This window comes from Polyodon spathula, chromosome 35 (genome assembly GCF_017654505.1).
Source record: "Polyodon spathula isolate WHYD16114869_AA chromosome 35, ASM1765450v1, whole genome shotgun sequence".
NCBI lineage: Eukaryota > Metazoa > Chordata > Actinopteri > Acipenseriformes > Polyodontidae > Polyodon > Polyodon spathula.
This window is the reverse complement of record NC_054568.1, coordinates 4,939,315-4,955,305: the sequence shown is the minus strand read 5'-3', so window position 1 is coordinate 4,955,305 and position 15,991 is coordinate 4,939,315. Positions and strand designations below refer to the sequence as shown.

At 40.2% G+C, this 15,991-nt stretch overlaps 1 protein-coding gene across 1 annotated transcript; it reads right to left on the bottom strand.

Annotated features, from left to right (window-relative positions):
- Nucleotides 1–5,304: 5,304 nt before the first annotated feature.
- LOC121303765 (nesprin-2-like) lies at nt 5,305–15,490 on the bottom strand. Its single transcript, XM_041234542.1, has 13 exons — nt 15,486–15,490; nt 15,282–15,395; nt 12,127–12,277; nt 11,586–11,768; nt 11,247–11,384; nt 10,124–10,318; nt 9,339–9,564; nt 9,076–9,173; nt 8,816–8,885; nt 8,361–8,557; nt 7,762–7,938; nt 7,022–7,071; nt 5,305–6,667 (listed from the first exon to the last, which is right to left on the bottom strand). Exons 1-13 carry the CDS (start codon nt 15,488–15,490, stop codon nt 6,433–6,435), a joined length of 1,839 nt encoding a protein of 612 aa, XP_041090476.1. The 3' UTR covers nt 5,305–6,432.
- Between the last annotated feature and the right edge of the window lie 501 nt (nt 15,491–15,991).

Here is a 15,991-nt window from a genome sequence, read left to right as displayed (position 1 = left end):
TGTTTTGGCAAACACAACCAGATCCACCAATGTAGCTGCAGTAGTCACTCTGCTGTGTGTAGCAACACAATCCTTCCAGCCGCACAGCCTTACAATACAACAATTTTTGTATTGGATATTTGACTCGAACAACAAAGTCCCCCAAAATCTCTTTGTGCTTTTTTGGCCTGAGATTGTTTTTTATATTTTGGCCCCCAGAAATCTTTTGCTCCCAAAATCTTTTGTGTTCTTGCTTTTTTTAGCTCCCAAAATCTTTTTTTGCATTGTTTTTCGCTCCCCAAATCTTTTTAGCTGCCAAAATCTTTTGTGGTTTCCGCTTTTTTCCGCTCTCAATCTTTTTTTGCAGGTTTTTTTCGCTCCCAAATTTTTGCAGGTTTTTTGGGGTTTTTTTCCACTTTTTTCGCATCCCAATTTTTTTTTTGCAGGTTTTTTTCCGCTTTTTTCGCATCCCAAATTTTTTTCCGCTTTTTTTCGCATCCCAAATATTTCTTGCAGGGTTTTTTCCGCTTTTTTCGCATCCCAAATTTTTTGCAGGGTTTTTTCCGCATCCCAAATTTTTTGCAGGGTTTTTTCCGCATCCCAAATTTTTTTTGCAGGTTTTTTTGGGGGGTTTTTCCGCTTTTTTCGCATCCCAAATATTTCTTGCAGGGTTTTTTCCGCTTTTTTCGCATCCCAAATTTGTTTTGCAGGTTTTTTGGGGGTTTTTTTCGCATCCCAAATTTTTCAGCAGGTTTTTTTCGCGTTTTTTTCCGCTTTTTTCACATCCCAAATTTTTTTTGCAGGTTTTTTGGGGTTTTTTTTTCGCATCCCAAATTTTTTTTGCAGGTTTTTTGGGGTTTTTTTTCGCATCCCAAATTTTTTTTGCAGGTTTTTTTGGGGTTTTTTTCCGCTTTTTTGGCATCCCAAATTTTTTTTGCAGGTTTTTTTTCGCGTTTTTTCCGCTTTTTTCGCATCCCAAATTTTTTTTGCAGGTTTTTTTTCCGCTTTTTTTTTCACCCCAAATTTTTTTGCAGGTTTTTTTTCGCGTTTTTTCCGCTTTTTTCACTCCCAAATTTTTTTTGCAGGTTTTTTTGGGTTTTTTTTTCGCATCCCAAATATTTTTGCAGGTTTTTTTCAGCTTTTTTCGCTCCCAAATTTTTTTCACAGGTTTTTTCCGCTTTTTTCACTCCCAAATTTTTTTGCAGGTTTTTTTGGTTTTTTTTTCGCATCCCAAATTTTTTTTGCAGGTTTTTTTCCGCTTTTTTCGCTCCCAAATTTTTTTCACAGGTTTTTTTCGCGCTTTTTCCATCTTTTTTCGCATCCCAAATTTTTTTTTCAGGTTTTTTTTTTTTTTTTTTTCGCATCCCCCAAATTTTTTTCATTTTTTTTTTGCAGGTTTTTTTGCAGCTTTTTTTGGTTTTTTTTTTCGCATCCCAAATTTTTTTTGCAGGTTTTTTTCCGCTTTTTTGGCACCCCCAATTTTTTTGCAGGTTTTTTTCCGCTTTTTTCGCACATCCCAATTTTTTTTGCAGGTTTTTTTCCGCTTTTTTCGCACCCCAAATTTTTTTTGCAGGTTTTTTTCCGCTTTTTTGCATCCCAAATTTTTTTGCAGGTTTTTTTGGTTTTTTTTTTCGCATCCCAAATTTTTTTGCAGGTTTTTTTGGGTTTTTTTTTTTTTTTATCCCAAATTTTTTTTGCAGGTTTTTTTCCGCTTTTTTTTTTTTGGAAGGTTTTTTTCGCACCCCCAATTTTTTTTGCAGGTTTTTTTCCGCTTTTTTTTCGCATCCCAAATTTTTTTGCAGCCCCCCGCTTTTTTGGAAGGTTTTTTTCGCATCCCAAATTTTTTTGCAGGTTTTTTTCCGCTTTTTTTTCGCATCCCAAATTTTTTTGCAGGTTTTTTCCGCTTTTTTGCACCCCCAATTTTTTTGCAGGTTTTTTTGGTTTTTTTTTTCGCATCCCAAATTTTTTTCACAGGTTTTTTCCGCTTTTTTGCACCCCCAATTTTTTTGCAGGTTTTTTTCCGCTTTTTTTTTCGCACCCCCAATTTTTTTTGCAGGTTTTTTTTTTCCGCTTTTTTGGCATCCCAAATTTTTTTTGCAGGTTTTTTTGCTTTTTTTTTTTTTTTCGCATCCCAAATTTTTTTTGCAGGTTTTTTTCCGCTTTTTTTTCACATCCCAAATTTTTTTTGCAGGTTTTTTCCGCTTTTTTTTCGCATCCCAAATTTTTTTTGCAGGTTTTTTTCCGCTTTTTTGGCGCCCCCCAATTTTTTGGAAGGTTTTTTTCGCGTTTTTTTCGCATCCCAAATTTTTTTTGCAGGTTTTTTTGGGGGTTTTTTCCGCTTTTTTCGCATCCCAAATTTTTTTTGCAGGTTTTTTTGGGGGTTTTTTCCGCTTTTTTCGCTCTCCCCAAATTTTTTTGCAGGTTTTTTTTTTTTTTTTTTTCGCATCCCAAATTTTTTTTGCAGGTTTTTTTCCGCTTTTTTGCACCCCCAATTTTTTTTGCAGGTTTTTTTCCGCTTTTTTTTCGCATCCCAAATTTTTTTTGCAGGTTTTTTTTTTTTTTCCGCTTTTTTCACATTTTTTTTTGGAAGGTTTTTTTCGCATCCCAAATTTTTTTTGCAGGTTTTTTTGGGGGTTTTTTTTCCGCTTTTTTCACATCCCAAATTTTTTTTGCAGGTTTTTTTCCGCTTTTTTCGCATCCCAAATTTTTTTTTTCGCATCCCAAATTTTTTTTGCAGGTTTTTTTCACGCATCCCCAATTTTTTTTGCAGGTTTTTTTCCGCTTTTTTTTCGCATCCCAAATTTTTTTTGCAGGTTTTTTTCGCGTTTTTTCCGCTTTTTTCGCATCCCAAATTTTTTTTGCAGGTTTTTTTGGCTTTTTTTTTTCGCATCCCAAATTTTTTTTGCAGGTTTTTTTCCGCTTTTTTGGCGCCCCCAATTTTTTTTGCAGGTTTTTTTCCGTTTTTTTCACATCCCAAATTTTTTTTGCAGGTTTTTTCCGCTTTTTTGGCACCCCCAATTTTTTGGAAGGTTTTTTTTTTCGCATCCCAAATTTTTTTTGCAGGTTTTTTTCCGCTTTTTTTTTCACATCCCAAATTTTTTTTGCAGGTTTTTTTCCGCTTTTTTTTTCGCATCCCAAATTTTTTTTGCAGGTTTTTTTCCGCTTTTTTTCGCATCCCAAATTTTTTTTGCAGGTTTTTTTCCGCTTTTTTCGCATCCCAAATTTTTTTTTTTTTTTCACATCAAATTTTTTTGCAGGTTTTTTTCCGCTTTTTTTTCGCATCCCAAATTTTTTTTGCAGGTTTTTTTCCGCTTTTTTGGCGCCCCCCAATTTTTTTTGCAGGTTTTTTTCCGCTTTTTTTTTTCGCATCCCAAATTTTTTTTGCAGGTTTTTTCCGCTTTTTTCGCATCCCAAATTTTTTTTGCAGGTTTTTTTCGCTTTTTTTTTCGCATCCCAAATTTTTTTTGCAGGTTTTTTTCCGCTTTTTTGGCGCCCCCCAATTTTTTGGAAGGTTTTTTTCGCGTTTTTTCCGCATCCCAAATATTTCTTGCAGGTTTTTTTGGGGGTTTTTTTCCGCTTTTTTCGCATCCCAAATTTTTTTTGCAGGTTTTTTTTTTGGTTTTTTTTCCGCTTTTTTCACATCCCAAATATTTCTTGCAGGTTTTTTTCCGCTTTTTTCGCATCCCAAATTTTTTTTGCAGGTTTTTTTGGGGGTTTTTTCCGCTTTTTTTGCATCCCAAATTTTTCACAGGTTTTTTTCGCTTTTTTTTCGCATCCCAAATTTTTTTTGCAGGTTTTTTCCGCTTTTTTTTTTCACATTCCAAATTTTTTTTGCAGGTTTTTTTCCGCTTTTTTGGCGCCCCCAATTTTTGGAAGGTTTTTTTCACGTTTTTTCCGCTTTTTTGCACCCCCAATTTTTTTTGCAGGTTTTTTCTGCTTTTTTTTCGCATCCCAAATTTTTTTTGCAGGTTTTTTCCGCTTTTTTTTTTCACATTCCAAATTTTTTTTGCAGGTTTTTTTCCGCTTTTTTGGCGCCCCCAATTTTTGGAAGGTTTTTTTCACGTTTTTTCCGCTTTTTTCGCACCCCCAATTTTTTTGCAGGTTTTTTTCCGCTTTTTTGGCGCCCCCCAATTTTTTGGAAGGTTTTTTTCACGTTTTTTTCGCATCCCAAATTTTTTTTGCAGGTTTTTTTTCGCGTTTTTTCCGCTTTTTTCGCATCCCAAATTTTTTTCACAGGTTTTTTCCGCTTTTTTGCACCCCCAATTTTTTTGCAGGTTTTTTTCCGCTTTTTTTTTTCGCATCCCAAATTTTTTTTGCAGGTTTTTTTCCGCTTTTTTGGCGCCCCCCAATTTTTTGGAAGGTTTTTTTCGCGTTTTTTCCGCTTTTTTGCACCCCCAATTTTTTTTGCAGGTTTTTTCCGCTTTTTTTTCGCACCCCCAATTTTTTTTGCAGGTTTTTTCCGCTTTTTTTTTCACATCCCAAATTTTTTTGTAGGTTTTTTTCCGCTTTTTTCGCATCCCAGGTTTTTTTGGCTTTTTTTTTTTTTTTTGGAAATTTTTTTTGCAGGTTTTTTTCCGCTTTTTTGGCGCCCCCCAATTTTTTGGAAGGTTTTTTTCGCGTTTTTTCCGCTTTTTTCGCATCCCAAATTTTTTTTACAGGTTTTTTCCGCTTTTTTGCACCCCCAATTTTTTTTGCAGGTTTTTTTTTTTTTTTTTTTTTTTTTTTTCCCAAATTTTTTTTTTTTTTGTTTTTTTCCGCTTTTTTGGCGCCCCCCAATTTTTTTTGGTTTTTTTCAGGTTTTTTTTCCGCTTTTTTTTTGCTTTTTTCAAATCCCAAATTTTTTTGCAGGTTTTTTTCCGCTTTTTTTTCGCATCCCAAATTTTTTTTGCAGGTTTTTTCGCGTTTTTTTCCGCTTTTTTCACTCCCAAATTTTTTTGCAGGTTTTTTGGGGGGGTTTTTCCGCTTTTTTGGCGCCCCCAATTTTTTTACAGGGTTTTTTTCGCTCCAAAATTTTTTCGCAGGTTTTTTCCGCTTTTTTGGCGCCCCCAATTTTTACAGGGTTTTTTCCACTTTTTTCACTCCCAAATTTTTTTTTGCAGGTTTTTTTGGGGTGTTTTTCCGCTTTTTTCGCATCCCAAATTTTTGGGCAGGTTTTTCTTCCGCTTTTTTCACGTCCCCAATTTTTTTGCAGGTTTTTTAGCGCGAAAAAAGCTCCCAAATTTTTTTTGCAGGTTTTTTCGTGTCCCAAATTTTTTTGCTTTTTTTTCACTATGAAATCTTTTTGTTTTTTTACAGAAAATAGTTTAGGACAATTTTTTTGGGCACACTAATTCCAGGGGGAGCATGCAGAAATCACACAATCTCCTGGAAATATTTCAGGGGAAAGGTGAATTAAAATCTAATGTGAACATTGCACATGTTTTGAAAAAATAAATATACTACAGTCCTTTTTTCTCTGACACAACTTATTCATAATATGCAGAACACACACTGGTGCAGACGTGACTTTGTAAAAAGTGAAGACCTGGTTTAAGAGCTGGTATGTTTTGGTGCACTGTGCTACATTACCTGCTTGCTACCAATGTCCAACCTTCATCCAGACTATTGTGAATCGGTGCTTCTAGTAAAACCGAACAAATCACTTATTCATAACTTTTATGGTCTTGCTAGTTATTTTACAGACAATGTTTAAACCAGGCTACTTTTACTCCTAAAATGTTAGAAAAAAATAACAAATTTCCTTTTTTCATTATGTTTTAAAGGACAGTTCTTAAAGGCAAAGTGAAATCTGCATACCTCTGAGTTGTTGACGGTTTTGGGGTAGCGTGACAGATGACCTGTGTCTCCTCCTTTGGTAAAACCTGCAGGGGAAACCTAAGCAGACACGAGTTCTAAAAGCAAAAGAGCTAAAGGATGACAATATTCAGTGCTATTTTTTTTGTTACCCATCTACGCCATGAAACCAGTCTGTATAAAAAAAAAAATCCCTTCGCTCCCAGTGTCAAACTGGGACTGCTTACCACTGGTTCCATCTTCAGTGCACAACCCGACACAAGTCACAAATCGCCTGTATGGATCACTTCAGAGTAATTTTTATTTATGACCTAATTCAACAACCTCCCAGCATTCCCCTGGCAATATAATATAATATATTCACAGCTCTCTACTAACATGAATTTTATTTTTCCCCTGCAGGCCAAGATTGTAAAACACTCCTGTCTCTCCTGTGACCTTCACATCAGATTCTTAAGTAACTTCTTCGGTCCGTGCAAGGGTGGGGGACAGAGTTATGCTGGGCAGTTGTGTATGTATTGTCAAATCATATTTTAAAAGGAAAGATATTCCAGGAGTGCATTTGTGACAATTTGCTTGAAAGAGTTTTCTGTGGAAAGCATAAACTGTCAAGCTATCGGAGCTGTAATTGCTCCCTGAGATTGTGCTCGCTCGCTGGCTTCACGTTGGGGGTGGTCCATTGACGTAGTGGAGCATGAAGTGGAGAGAGCGGGCAAAGTTATTGGCGTGGTGACAGCTGAAGTCCTTCGCACTGACTGGGATCTGGCTGACGACCCCCAGGAGAACAGCCAGCAGGAAGTGGATGAAGATGGCGAATTTGACCAGGCGGTAGGACAGGGATGTCTTCAGAACCCACAGGAGACGTCTGGACCTCGCGGGATTGAGCTCTTCAGACCTGGAGTGAAGAGAAATTGTTCAATGAAGTAGGAGTCTTAGTTTCTCATAGTGAAATCACAGCATTATTTATCTTTTAAAAAGCATAGCGCAGGGGTGGCCAACCCTGGTCCTGGAGAGCCACAGGGTTTTCTGGTTTTGGTCTCACCAGAGGTTCTCAATTACCAATTTTTATCGTCTTAGTCAACACTAAAATGTTTTCCAGGTCTTTTAGCCATTGATTTTAAAGGATCCACAGAAAAGTTGCAGGATTGTGGCTCTCCAGGACCAGGGTTGACCCTCTCTGGCATAGTGAAAGGTCTGAGCAGTGCCTGGCAGGATCCTCAGACCAGAGGAAAATTAAATGGTGACTTACTTGATCCTGCCTTGCGATGGGTGAAGAGAACTTTGGTTCTTCTCTCGAAACTGAAAAGAAGAAGAGACTCCAGAAACTATTTTACAAAGTGTATCAACTTTAAGAACTGTGTTCTAATGCGTGGGATGATATCTGTCCACAGGATAATAATCACTGGTTCATTTTTTAATATAGTTTTTTACAGTAGATTTTCTCTAGTAAACACCAGCACTGGCCAACACCTAGAGACATTGGCATGTGTACCACTGGTTTGTGAAATGTCAGCTACAGAAGTGTGGACTCGCGTATAATCTCAGGCTGTTTTGTTTAGTGGTAGTAATGAGAACTGAAGCCGATATATTTTTGGTTGAAGCATTGAAAGAGCGAAAATAGTTCTGCTCTACTGTCAGAGGGGGGGAAAATCATTAAGCGCCGAAAATGTTGGCTGCATTGAATGTTGGTTCTAAACTCTGCTGCTCTTCCAGGATTGAGCAGGGTAATTTTATACAAGTTCCATGTCACTGACTCACTATGTGACCCTGAGCAAGTCACTTGACCTCCTTGTGTTCAGTCCTTCTGGGTGAGACTTAAAACAAAACAAGGTCCTATTGTGATGAACGGTTCACCCCTAGTCTAAGTTGCTTTGGATTACAGCGTCTTTAGGAAATTTAAACTGAATGAAACATCCCAATTTACAATTCAGGTGATTAATCAATCAATAAAACCAGACTATGTATTTGATTCTCTGTGTGATTTCCAACCTGAGTTTTGGGTTTTCTTCTGCTCCACGCAGGAACTGAACAGAAGCCAAGCTGCTTCCCACGCTGGCTCGATCGGAGACGGCACCCATCCAGACTGGGAAAGGCACCGGGATTCGGCAGAAAAGATCGGCTTTCTACAGAACACGACCCCGTGTCTCGAGGAGGGAGACTGGGATCCTGCAGGAAAGGTACACAAGCCATATTCAGAAACGACTAGAGTCCTGTACTATTAGAGCGCTCTGCAAAGTTTAGTTAATAAACAAAAATTTGTATTGCAATGTGACCTAAAACACATTTCAGCACCAGTCACGCCACACCTGTTGAAAGCAGGACCAGCAGTGTTCACATGCCTTTGTCACTCTGAGACAGATAGGCAGGAGGTTATAAACTTCAAGCTCTGTCAACAAGCAAAACTATCATTTTAAAGATTTTTCCCCAAAAAAAGTTTTCCCCCCATAGAGGTGAAACTGGACAGACTCCCACACACAGGTGGCATGCAGACAAATAATTAAAAACTATCTTAAAAACCATGCCATAAGTTTGCTTTATATAGTAATTTTTTTTTATAGAAGCAAGCCCCAGAAGGGAAGCATGCCTACCCAAACAGCCTCTTGTTTCTGATGGTCTGCCTTGCCCCCAGTCTCCTCTGGAAAGTTCCGGGCGTGTTCTAGAGCAGGTTCCGTCTGGCCCAGCCAGGCGCAGATGCGTTCTGGGTCAAAGGTGATTGGTTTAGTTGCAGGGCAGTGTCTAGCAGACACGAAGGAACGGGAGGAACTGCGAACTTCACTAGACACACCTGAGGAGAGAGAATATTTTACTATGGAATTGGTTTAGCTTTTAACGGCACCACTGTAGGGCAGCAGAAAGAAAGTGGTCTATTGCCAGTACTGCAGCGAGGTGATGCCCAGATTCCTGCCTAGCCCTGAAGTAGCACAACGACCCGCCTGGCCCAGATAGCTGCAACCCGAACCACGACTGCATGACTCCCTATCATCTGTGAGTTACACGTGGTCCTTCCCTTCTCATGATGTGCAGTTTGGAACAATCCACTCACCGGAAACCAGAGCGCCTGGAACCGCAGTCGAGACGGGCTGGCTGGTATCTCTCCACTCCACGCTGCTACTCTGAGAAACAAACAGACGCAGGCTCGTGACTGGAGTGAATGTGAAACTGGCATTTCACTTTCATTGTGACTGGCAGAACAAACAGGCTGCTAATCACGACCCCCAAAGAGCTGATATTATTATTATTATTATTATTATTATTATTCCCATCTGACAGAGCCGAGGAAAGGCTGAGAACAGCACCCCTCACCTCTGCAGGGTCTGCGTCCACATGAAAACACAGGGAGCTTGGAGGGCTTCTTCTCTTGGTGGAAGGCTCTCCTGATGAGGCTTCTAAGTGGTGCAAACCTGCCAAAGAAACACTATCTGTATGACCACCACTATTTCAAATTAACTGTATGCTAGAAAAATTGGGTCATAGAAATAATTTTTTTAAATAGTTGTCAAACTCCAGATAGCTACCTCTTTGTTTTTGGTACTAAAGGGGTTTGACTAATTGTCGTTTTTTCTTACCTGTGATGGTGCTGAAGTAAGAGGAGTCAGCATCGTCGTGAGAGGCGGACCCGCCCACGTCGACGGAAGGGTCCCACTCCAGGGCCAGAGAGTCCCGTCTGGAACCAGTGCGGACACTGGGAGCGCGGGGCTGCTGGTCACAGGGGCTCCTCCGCTCGTATATCCCCTCAACCTCCCAGAGCACAGACAGGCGGTTCGACCCCAACATCCAGCCATCCTCAAACACCTGTGGCACACAGCAGAGTTAATGAAACTGCAAAACACTGAATCGCAAGTCGAAACGAGAAACTCAAACGCTTTACAGTGACAGGCAAGAAACTACCAAGTCTCAAACCCGTTCACCATACGTGTGAAATCCCCTCTGCGTGGCATAGCCACTGACTGTTTGTTTAACTAAACTTCAGTAAATGGAGAATTGCATATTAAATACTTCACTAACACTCAAAACAAAACGCTGCTGGTAAGAGTCCTGTAGACAAACAAGCGCTGATTTGAAAAACTGCACGTCGTTGTAATCTTTAAATCGGGTGGAAATGGAGAGAGAAAAGGAGAAATTAGATTCGGGTACTTTTTTCTCGGTAAAGGGTTAGGATTGTGCACACAAGCTCGGGTGACTGCAGATTTAAAGGGAAAAAATACAACTCTGAATATGTGGTAACTGCATGGAACGAATGCAGACACCAGAAAACGGTAACTCATTTATGGAGAGTTGAACAGATCTACAGGACTGGGAATCGCTGATGGTGGCAGTAACGATCTTGTTGGATTGTGAAAGGCTCTCTCACCAGTCTCCTGCTCAGCAGGCGTGTGTGTAGACGCCCCACCCCCTCGAAGACCCGGGCGCAGTACAGCAGCAGCTCCTGCAGGGAGTCCTCGACCTCGACGGCGTCCTGCGGCTCGCTGCGCTGGATCAGCTGCTCCCCTCGAACCAGCAGCCCGTTCAGCCACTCCGCGTTCTCGCTCACTGCCTGCTGGAACGCCTGAGGGAGAGAGAGACAGTCCGGACTACAGAATCGGTCCCACGCCATGGGACAGGCTGCGGGCTGGGCACACCAGAAACTCTTCCATCGTTCTTAAAATACTCCAACAGCGCTGAATTTACTTTCTTTTTGTGTTCAGATTGTCCACTGAAATACTCGGCTGTCGTTTTAATTCAATTTTTCTTGTTAATTCCAGGACCATGGTTGGATCCTGGTGTAAACACGTGTAAAGTAATAACAATCATTTTAATTACACAGCACTTGTGGAAGCTATCACCAAGTTTCTTTAAGTACAGTAGCTTTTATGTATCCACAAAATGGAAGAGAGCTCTGTGGCTGTGAAGGAGTCTGTGCTAAAAACGCTTTTTGATGAATGGTGGTTTTTTTGATGTGTGACATGCTCATTTTTCCTCTGATAAATTTAAACTTGGAGCAATTCAAACGTCCATGAAGTGCAGATGTTCCTGTACAAAAGACGAGTGATGCATCTTCTCAAGCGTGCATAAATCGTAAGAGATGGGCCAGTGAAATGGTTACGGATTTGTCAAGCTGTGCACAGAACGTGTGGCACAATTCTACTTTTCATGTTTTGAACAGCAGTTCATGCAATGGTTTTTCTTTGTGTGTTTATACAGTACTTAGCCGCTCAAATAAAACCTGCCAGTGAATAACAATTTCAATTGCTTGGGACACCTTTTGGTTCTTGTGAACTATTTCCTACCTTTTTTTTATATTCTACATGTGTGCCTGTGCAGAATCAAATTTAAAAACAAGGTCTTGTTTCTCCACCAGAACTAGTTCTCTCCCCTCACCCTACACATTACCTTCTGGGAAGGGTGTGCTAAAAGCAGAACTGCTTTGCAGGTGCCCCGTTCAAAGATACAACTAATTGCTGTGTGATCCATGCTAGCTGTACTGTGTTCTGTACCTCCAGCTGTGTCATCTTGTCGGCCGTGCTGCACCCTGAGGAATGCTCTACTTCAGACATCCTCATATCCATCTCTGCCAGCCTGACTGCGATATTCCCCCACTCGCTCTCCAGATCCTCGCGCTGCCTCACAAAGTGCTGGGGAGCAAGCAGAGGGGCGGGGAAACTGAGAGACGAGCCCTGATACACCAAGCAGAGCCTTAATGATTTACTGCTTTCCCAATAACTGGAGTCTCCCTTACAAAGTACTGGTGCCCCGTCACCCCCACAATTCCGATAAGCTTATGCTGAGGAATGGCAGAACTGGAGGAGAGATCCTCACGAGATGGCCAAGAGTACCTGGAGCCTGCGGCAGATGCCGGCCGTGCGTTTGCTGAGGTCGTCCCAGCGCCCGCTGACATCCTGTATTATCCCGTGGAGCCGGCCGCGCTCCCCCTGCCCTGCCCGTTTCACCAGCCAGCAGTACTGCAGGTTCAGCGACTGAAGCTCCAACAAATGAGCCCGGATCTCCCATTGCAACACCTGGGCAGAAACAGTGCAGGGAGAGGAAGCCTCGTTTTAAGTCCTATTCACAAAACTTAAGGACTTTTTTTTTTTGTGTGTGTGTATTATCCACTCAACTGTGCTGAAAATGTAGAAATACGGCAAACTATTGAATCTAGAAGGCTTTCTCAATGTCTTCAATAGAAACACAAAAAAAAACCTTAAGGGGCTAATGATTACTAAAACTGGGCTACTTTCTATAAAAATTGACATTGCTGTGCTTTAACTCCATGCAAGTGCAGTCCCATTCCAGAAATCAACGCAGCTCAGCTGTTCCAGTTCTGTGTCCTCAGTGTTCCTCGACAAGGAATAAGTTCAGCCTTTTGTTTTCTCTCACCTCAAACTTCTTCAGCTCCTTCTTCGCAGTGATGTAAAGCACGTGGGAAGAGTTTGGTGAGGAAGCCGTGCTCTCTGCCAATCGCAGCCAGTCATTGAACTGGGAGTAGGCGTGCATGAACTTGTGCCAAACCTGCCATTTCTGCTCCTGCCTGAAATTCAAAAACCAAAAAATAATGGACATCAGCACTTTGAGCAACGGTGCAGCGTGTGTGCGTGAAAATTACGAAATACGAAAAGCTGGTCGCTCACTGAATACGTTTCTCCACAGAAGAGATGCAGGCAGTGCAGCGGCGAGAGTCACCTTCCTCACTCTTTTTCATAGGGATATTGCCGTGGATCTCAGGCAGGGAAGCCTGGTGTGTGAGAGAAGGGGAGAGAGGACTACCTGGCTGGGTTAACCCAGCAGTGGGCACTGCCGCTCTCTCTGCCTCCATTCTCAGATCCTCTGTGGGTTAATGTTCCTGTGGCTCACAGACACGAAGACAGGGCGTTTGTTCTGGGAGAGAGGGGGCTGTCTGGTTTATCCAGACATCTCTGGATTAGTGTTGGCACCGTCAAAAACACAACAGGGGATAAATACAGTGGTACACCAAGGTCTTGAAGCCTGTTGCAAGCCATGTCACAGTTAAGTTTTTGTATAACCCATAATAAAAGGTGATTTTGATCAGTTTTTATCCATCAGTCCAGTTCAGTTTGGCAGCAGCTTGTGTAAACGCCCCATTCCAGAGGCCCGGCGGTGAACCCAGGGGATTGGATCTTGCAGGCTAGGATAGGTTCTACTGTAGCAACAACTACACTTCAGAGTGTAGATCTCCCCGTTCAGAATGTCAACGAGAAAACATTCCAAAAGTAAACCCTTACACATCCTGTACAAACCTGATTAGACCCACTGATATCGGCTTCTCGTTTTGCTTTCGATTTTTAGATGTCAATGAGTTTCTAAGCGTTCACTGGCTATCTCCTAATCATGCTGAGATTGCCTTGGCCAGCTTTTCTCTTTGCACCAAGAGAATCATTCATTTTTAAAATTGGCAACTTGGCAGTACCAGGATTCGAACCTGCGGCTCCAGAATGTATTACTCACCCTGCAGTCCATGCGATCCTGCCTTTTAGCGAGGACAACAGTCAAAAACACTACTGATATGTTTCTGTACACCTTTTTAGGCTGCTCACAGAGATTTGATTTCAGTAGCTGTTCTTTTTTGTATTGGTTGGCTGGCAGAATACAATAACTGGTTGATTTTAAAGAAACTGCACTTTGTAGATGTCTTCACACTTGCCAATGCCTAACCCATTGATATCTCCTGCGTGTTTCGTTCCGTGCTGTGGACAATATGAACCAGTTTAGCTGACCTGTAAACTCTCACTTCACCGCCTCCCTTCCTCCAGTCTACCTTGATGCTTTTGCGCATACTGCACAGTTTTAACAGCCTGCTTATCTCGCTGTGTACATAGAGCTGAGGGCTCAAAGATCAGGCACAAATATTTATTTTCCATGGTCACGTTTTAAAGTTTTTTTTTTTTTTTTTTTTTTTTTTTTTTTTTAATGAACTTTTAAATAGGCAAACTTCCTTGAATTGGTTTACTCTATCAGAAACTTTTTTTTTTATGTAAGTTTCCCACAGTAAAAAGAATAGGTGTAATAAAGCACTGTTAAGATCAAGTTTAATACCGTTGCTGCTGCATTTAAGTTTGCAATGCACGGAAGGAGTAGAATGACTGGCAAACAGCATTACTGTAATGCAGTACTGAAGTTAGGAAAGAGGAATGTACGTCCTGGTTTAAATGCACAAGGCTGTAAAGACAGATTTCACCTGGGTAGCATTCAACTAAACACATGCCTTTATCTTTATTTAACATGGCGTATACTGCAGGCACCTCTGTCCCAGAGCCTTCGTTTTGTGAACACAGCAATGGATTGACTGCTCACAGTAATACAGAGGCTCTCTTTCGAGTGTCCTTTGTCCCTTCAGTGCATGTAGCCTGGGTCTTGCATATAAAAAGCCACTGAACAGGAACATTTCATTTGCCTTCCTTTCGAAATGAAAGTGCGTGCTCGAGATCTTGATAAGGGATAGAGTTATTTGCAGGTTGTTTTGCATAAATTTTTTTGTGGTTTGAGGTACTCCAGGAAGTGTTGTTGGATTACAGGTGGTGGTTTTAGCTTTCAGCAGTACACTATTGTGAGGAGGACAGTAAAGCATTACATAAGTTTTGCTGTAGTGGGTTGCATTGTAGTGGGTGTGTTTAGCAATATTCAATGACAGTATGGAAAAGTTAACATTAGTACAGAATGAGATTGTGGCGGTAGACAAGTTCAGTTTTGCTAATACACCCCTATGGTAGTTCCAAAGGTGAAATAATGTTAATAGTAAATATTTCAAAGTGCAGAATTTGTTTTAATTTGACTATTTTAAACCCAGACAGATTCAAAGATTCTATTTTCCTTTATTTCATTTTAAAGCTAACTAAATTTGTATTCCTACAAAGCATTTAAAATCTACTGTGAATTTTATTTGTGCAAAGTAGGGGGGGGGGGGGGTAAAATAATGGATTTGACTAACTGCAGTGGAGACGTTCCAATTCTAAACAAAAGAATGTATACTTGGCAAAACCAGACAACCCTCAAAGGCGTGTTTCACGGGAAAGAGAGACTTAAACCCAATCCTAGAGCATAATCACAAGAAATGACTTCGCACAACACTTACGGCAACGACAGCCGTCCAGGAAAAACACACCTCAGATAGATAGATAGATAGATAGATAGATATAAAATCGTTAATCGTGCTGTTTAAATAGGTTGGTTTAACGTTATTTACTAACACATACTTTTTAAAACACCGCAGTCGTCCTTTTTGTCTTTTTTTCATACCAAGGTTACTTTTCAATGCGACGATGTTAAAATACAAGTATATCTCAATACATTTTCACTCCAGCAGGCTATAAGAAAACATCTTTAACTAACTAAAATGACACGCCTATACCTCCATGGTTGTGATAATAACACCGACGCTTAATTTAAAACAATACTAAAAAAAAGGGTCCGAATTATGTTCCTAATTAAGACAGGAGAAGTGTTACACAGCTAGCGTGGCTTTTCGGCATTGTCACGTTAATATAAAATAAATAAATAATATTAAACAAGACACTTACGGTTTTGATGTATTTTGATCGCAGAAGCCAGGTGCAAGTAATTTATTAATTCTTAGTGACAAACGTTCATTCCACCTTGTAAATCCCAAATGCGATACAGCAGTCTGAAAAGCTCTTCAATCCCTCAAGCCACGCCCTATTGCATGAGTTATTCTGCAGCTTGCAGAGAGTTTAGCCAACAGATATTACAATATTACAGCACACGCCATCATACTCTGTGTAATAATGAAACACAGCTTTAAGACAGACGTTTGACCCCCCAAAATTTTAGTAATTTGGGGAAATGCACTTTGTGAATAGGTATATAGTATTCGGCTTATCGAATTTAACTTTCGACGTTGCCATATAAATAAACAAATAAATAATTTAATTAAATATACACCGTAACCATGGCAAACCAATTTCTTTGTAAGACACCTGGTTTACATATTTCAACAATAAATCTCAAATTAATATACCTTACTGTAACAGTCTGTCTCTCCTGTATAACTTGTTTGAAACAAGAAAGCAGCTGTGTACTATAAAAAGCAGAAGGTCATCTAGGTACACACATGTGAACGGGAAACTTCAATTCTGAAATTGAAAAAAATCAAATCAAAATCACAAGTTTATTTTGTTTTTTGTTGAATTCCAAAATAAACTGTAAAAAGTCGGTGGTAGTTTTGCTACAATTAAAAAAAAAAAAAAAAAAAAAAAAACAACTTGCCATT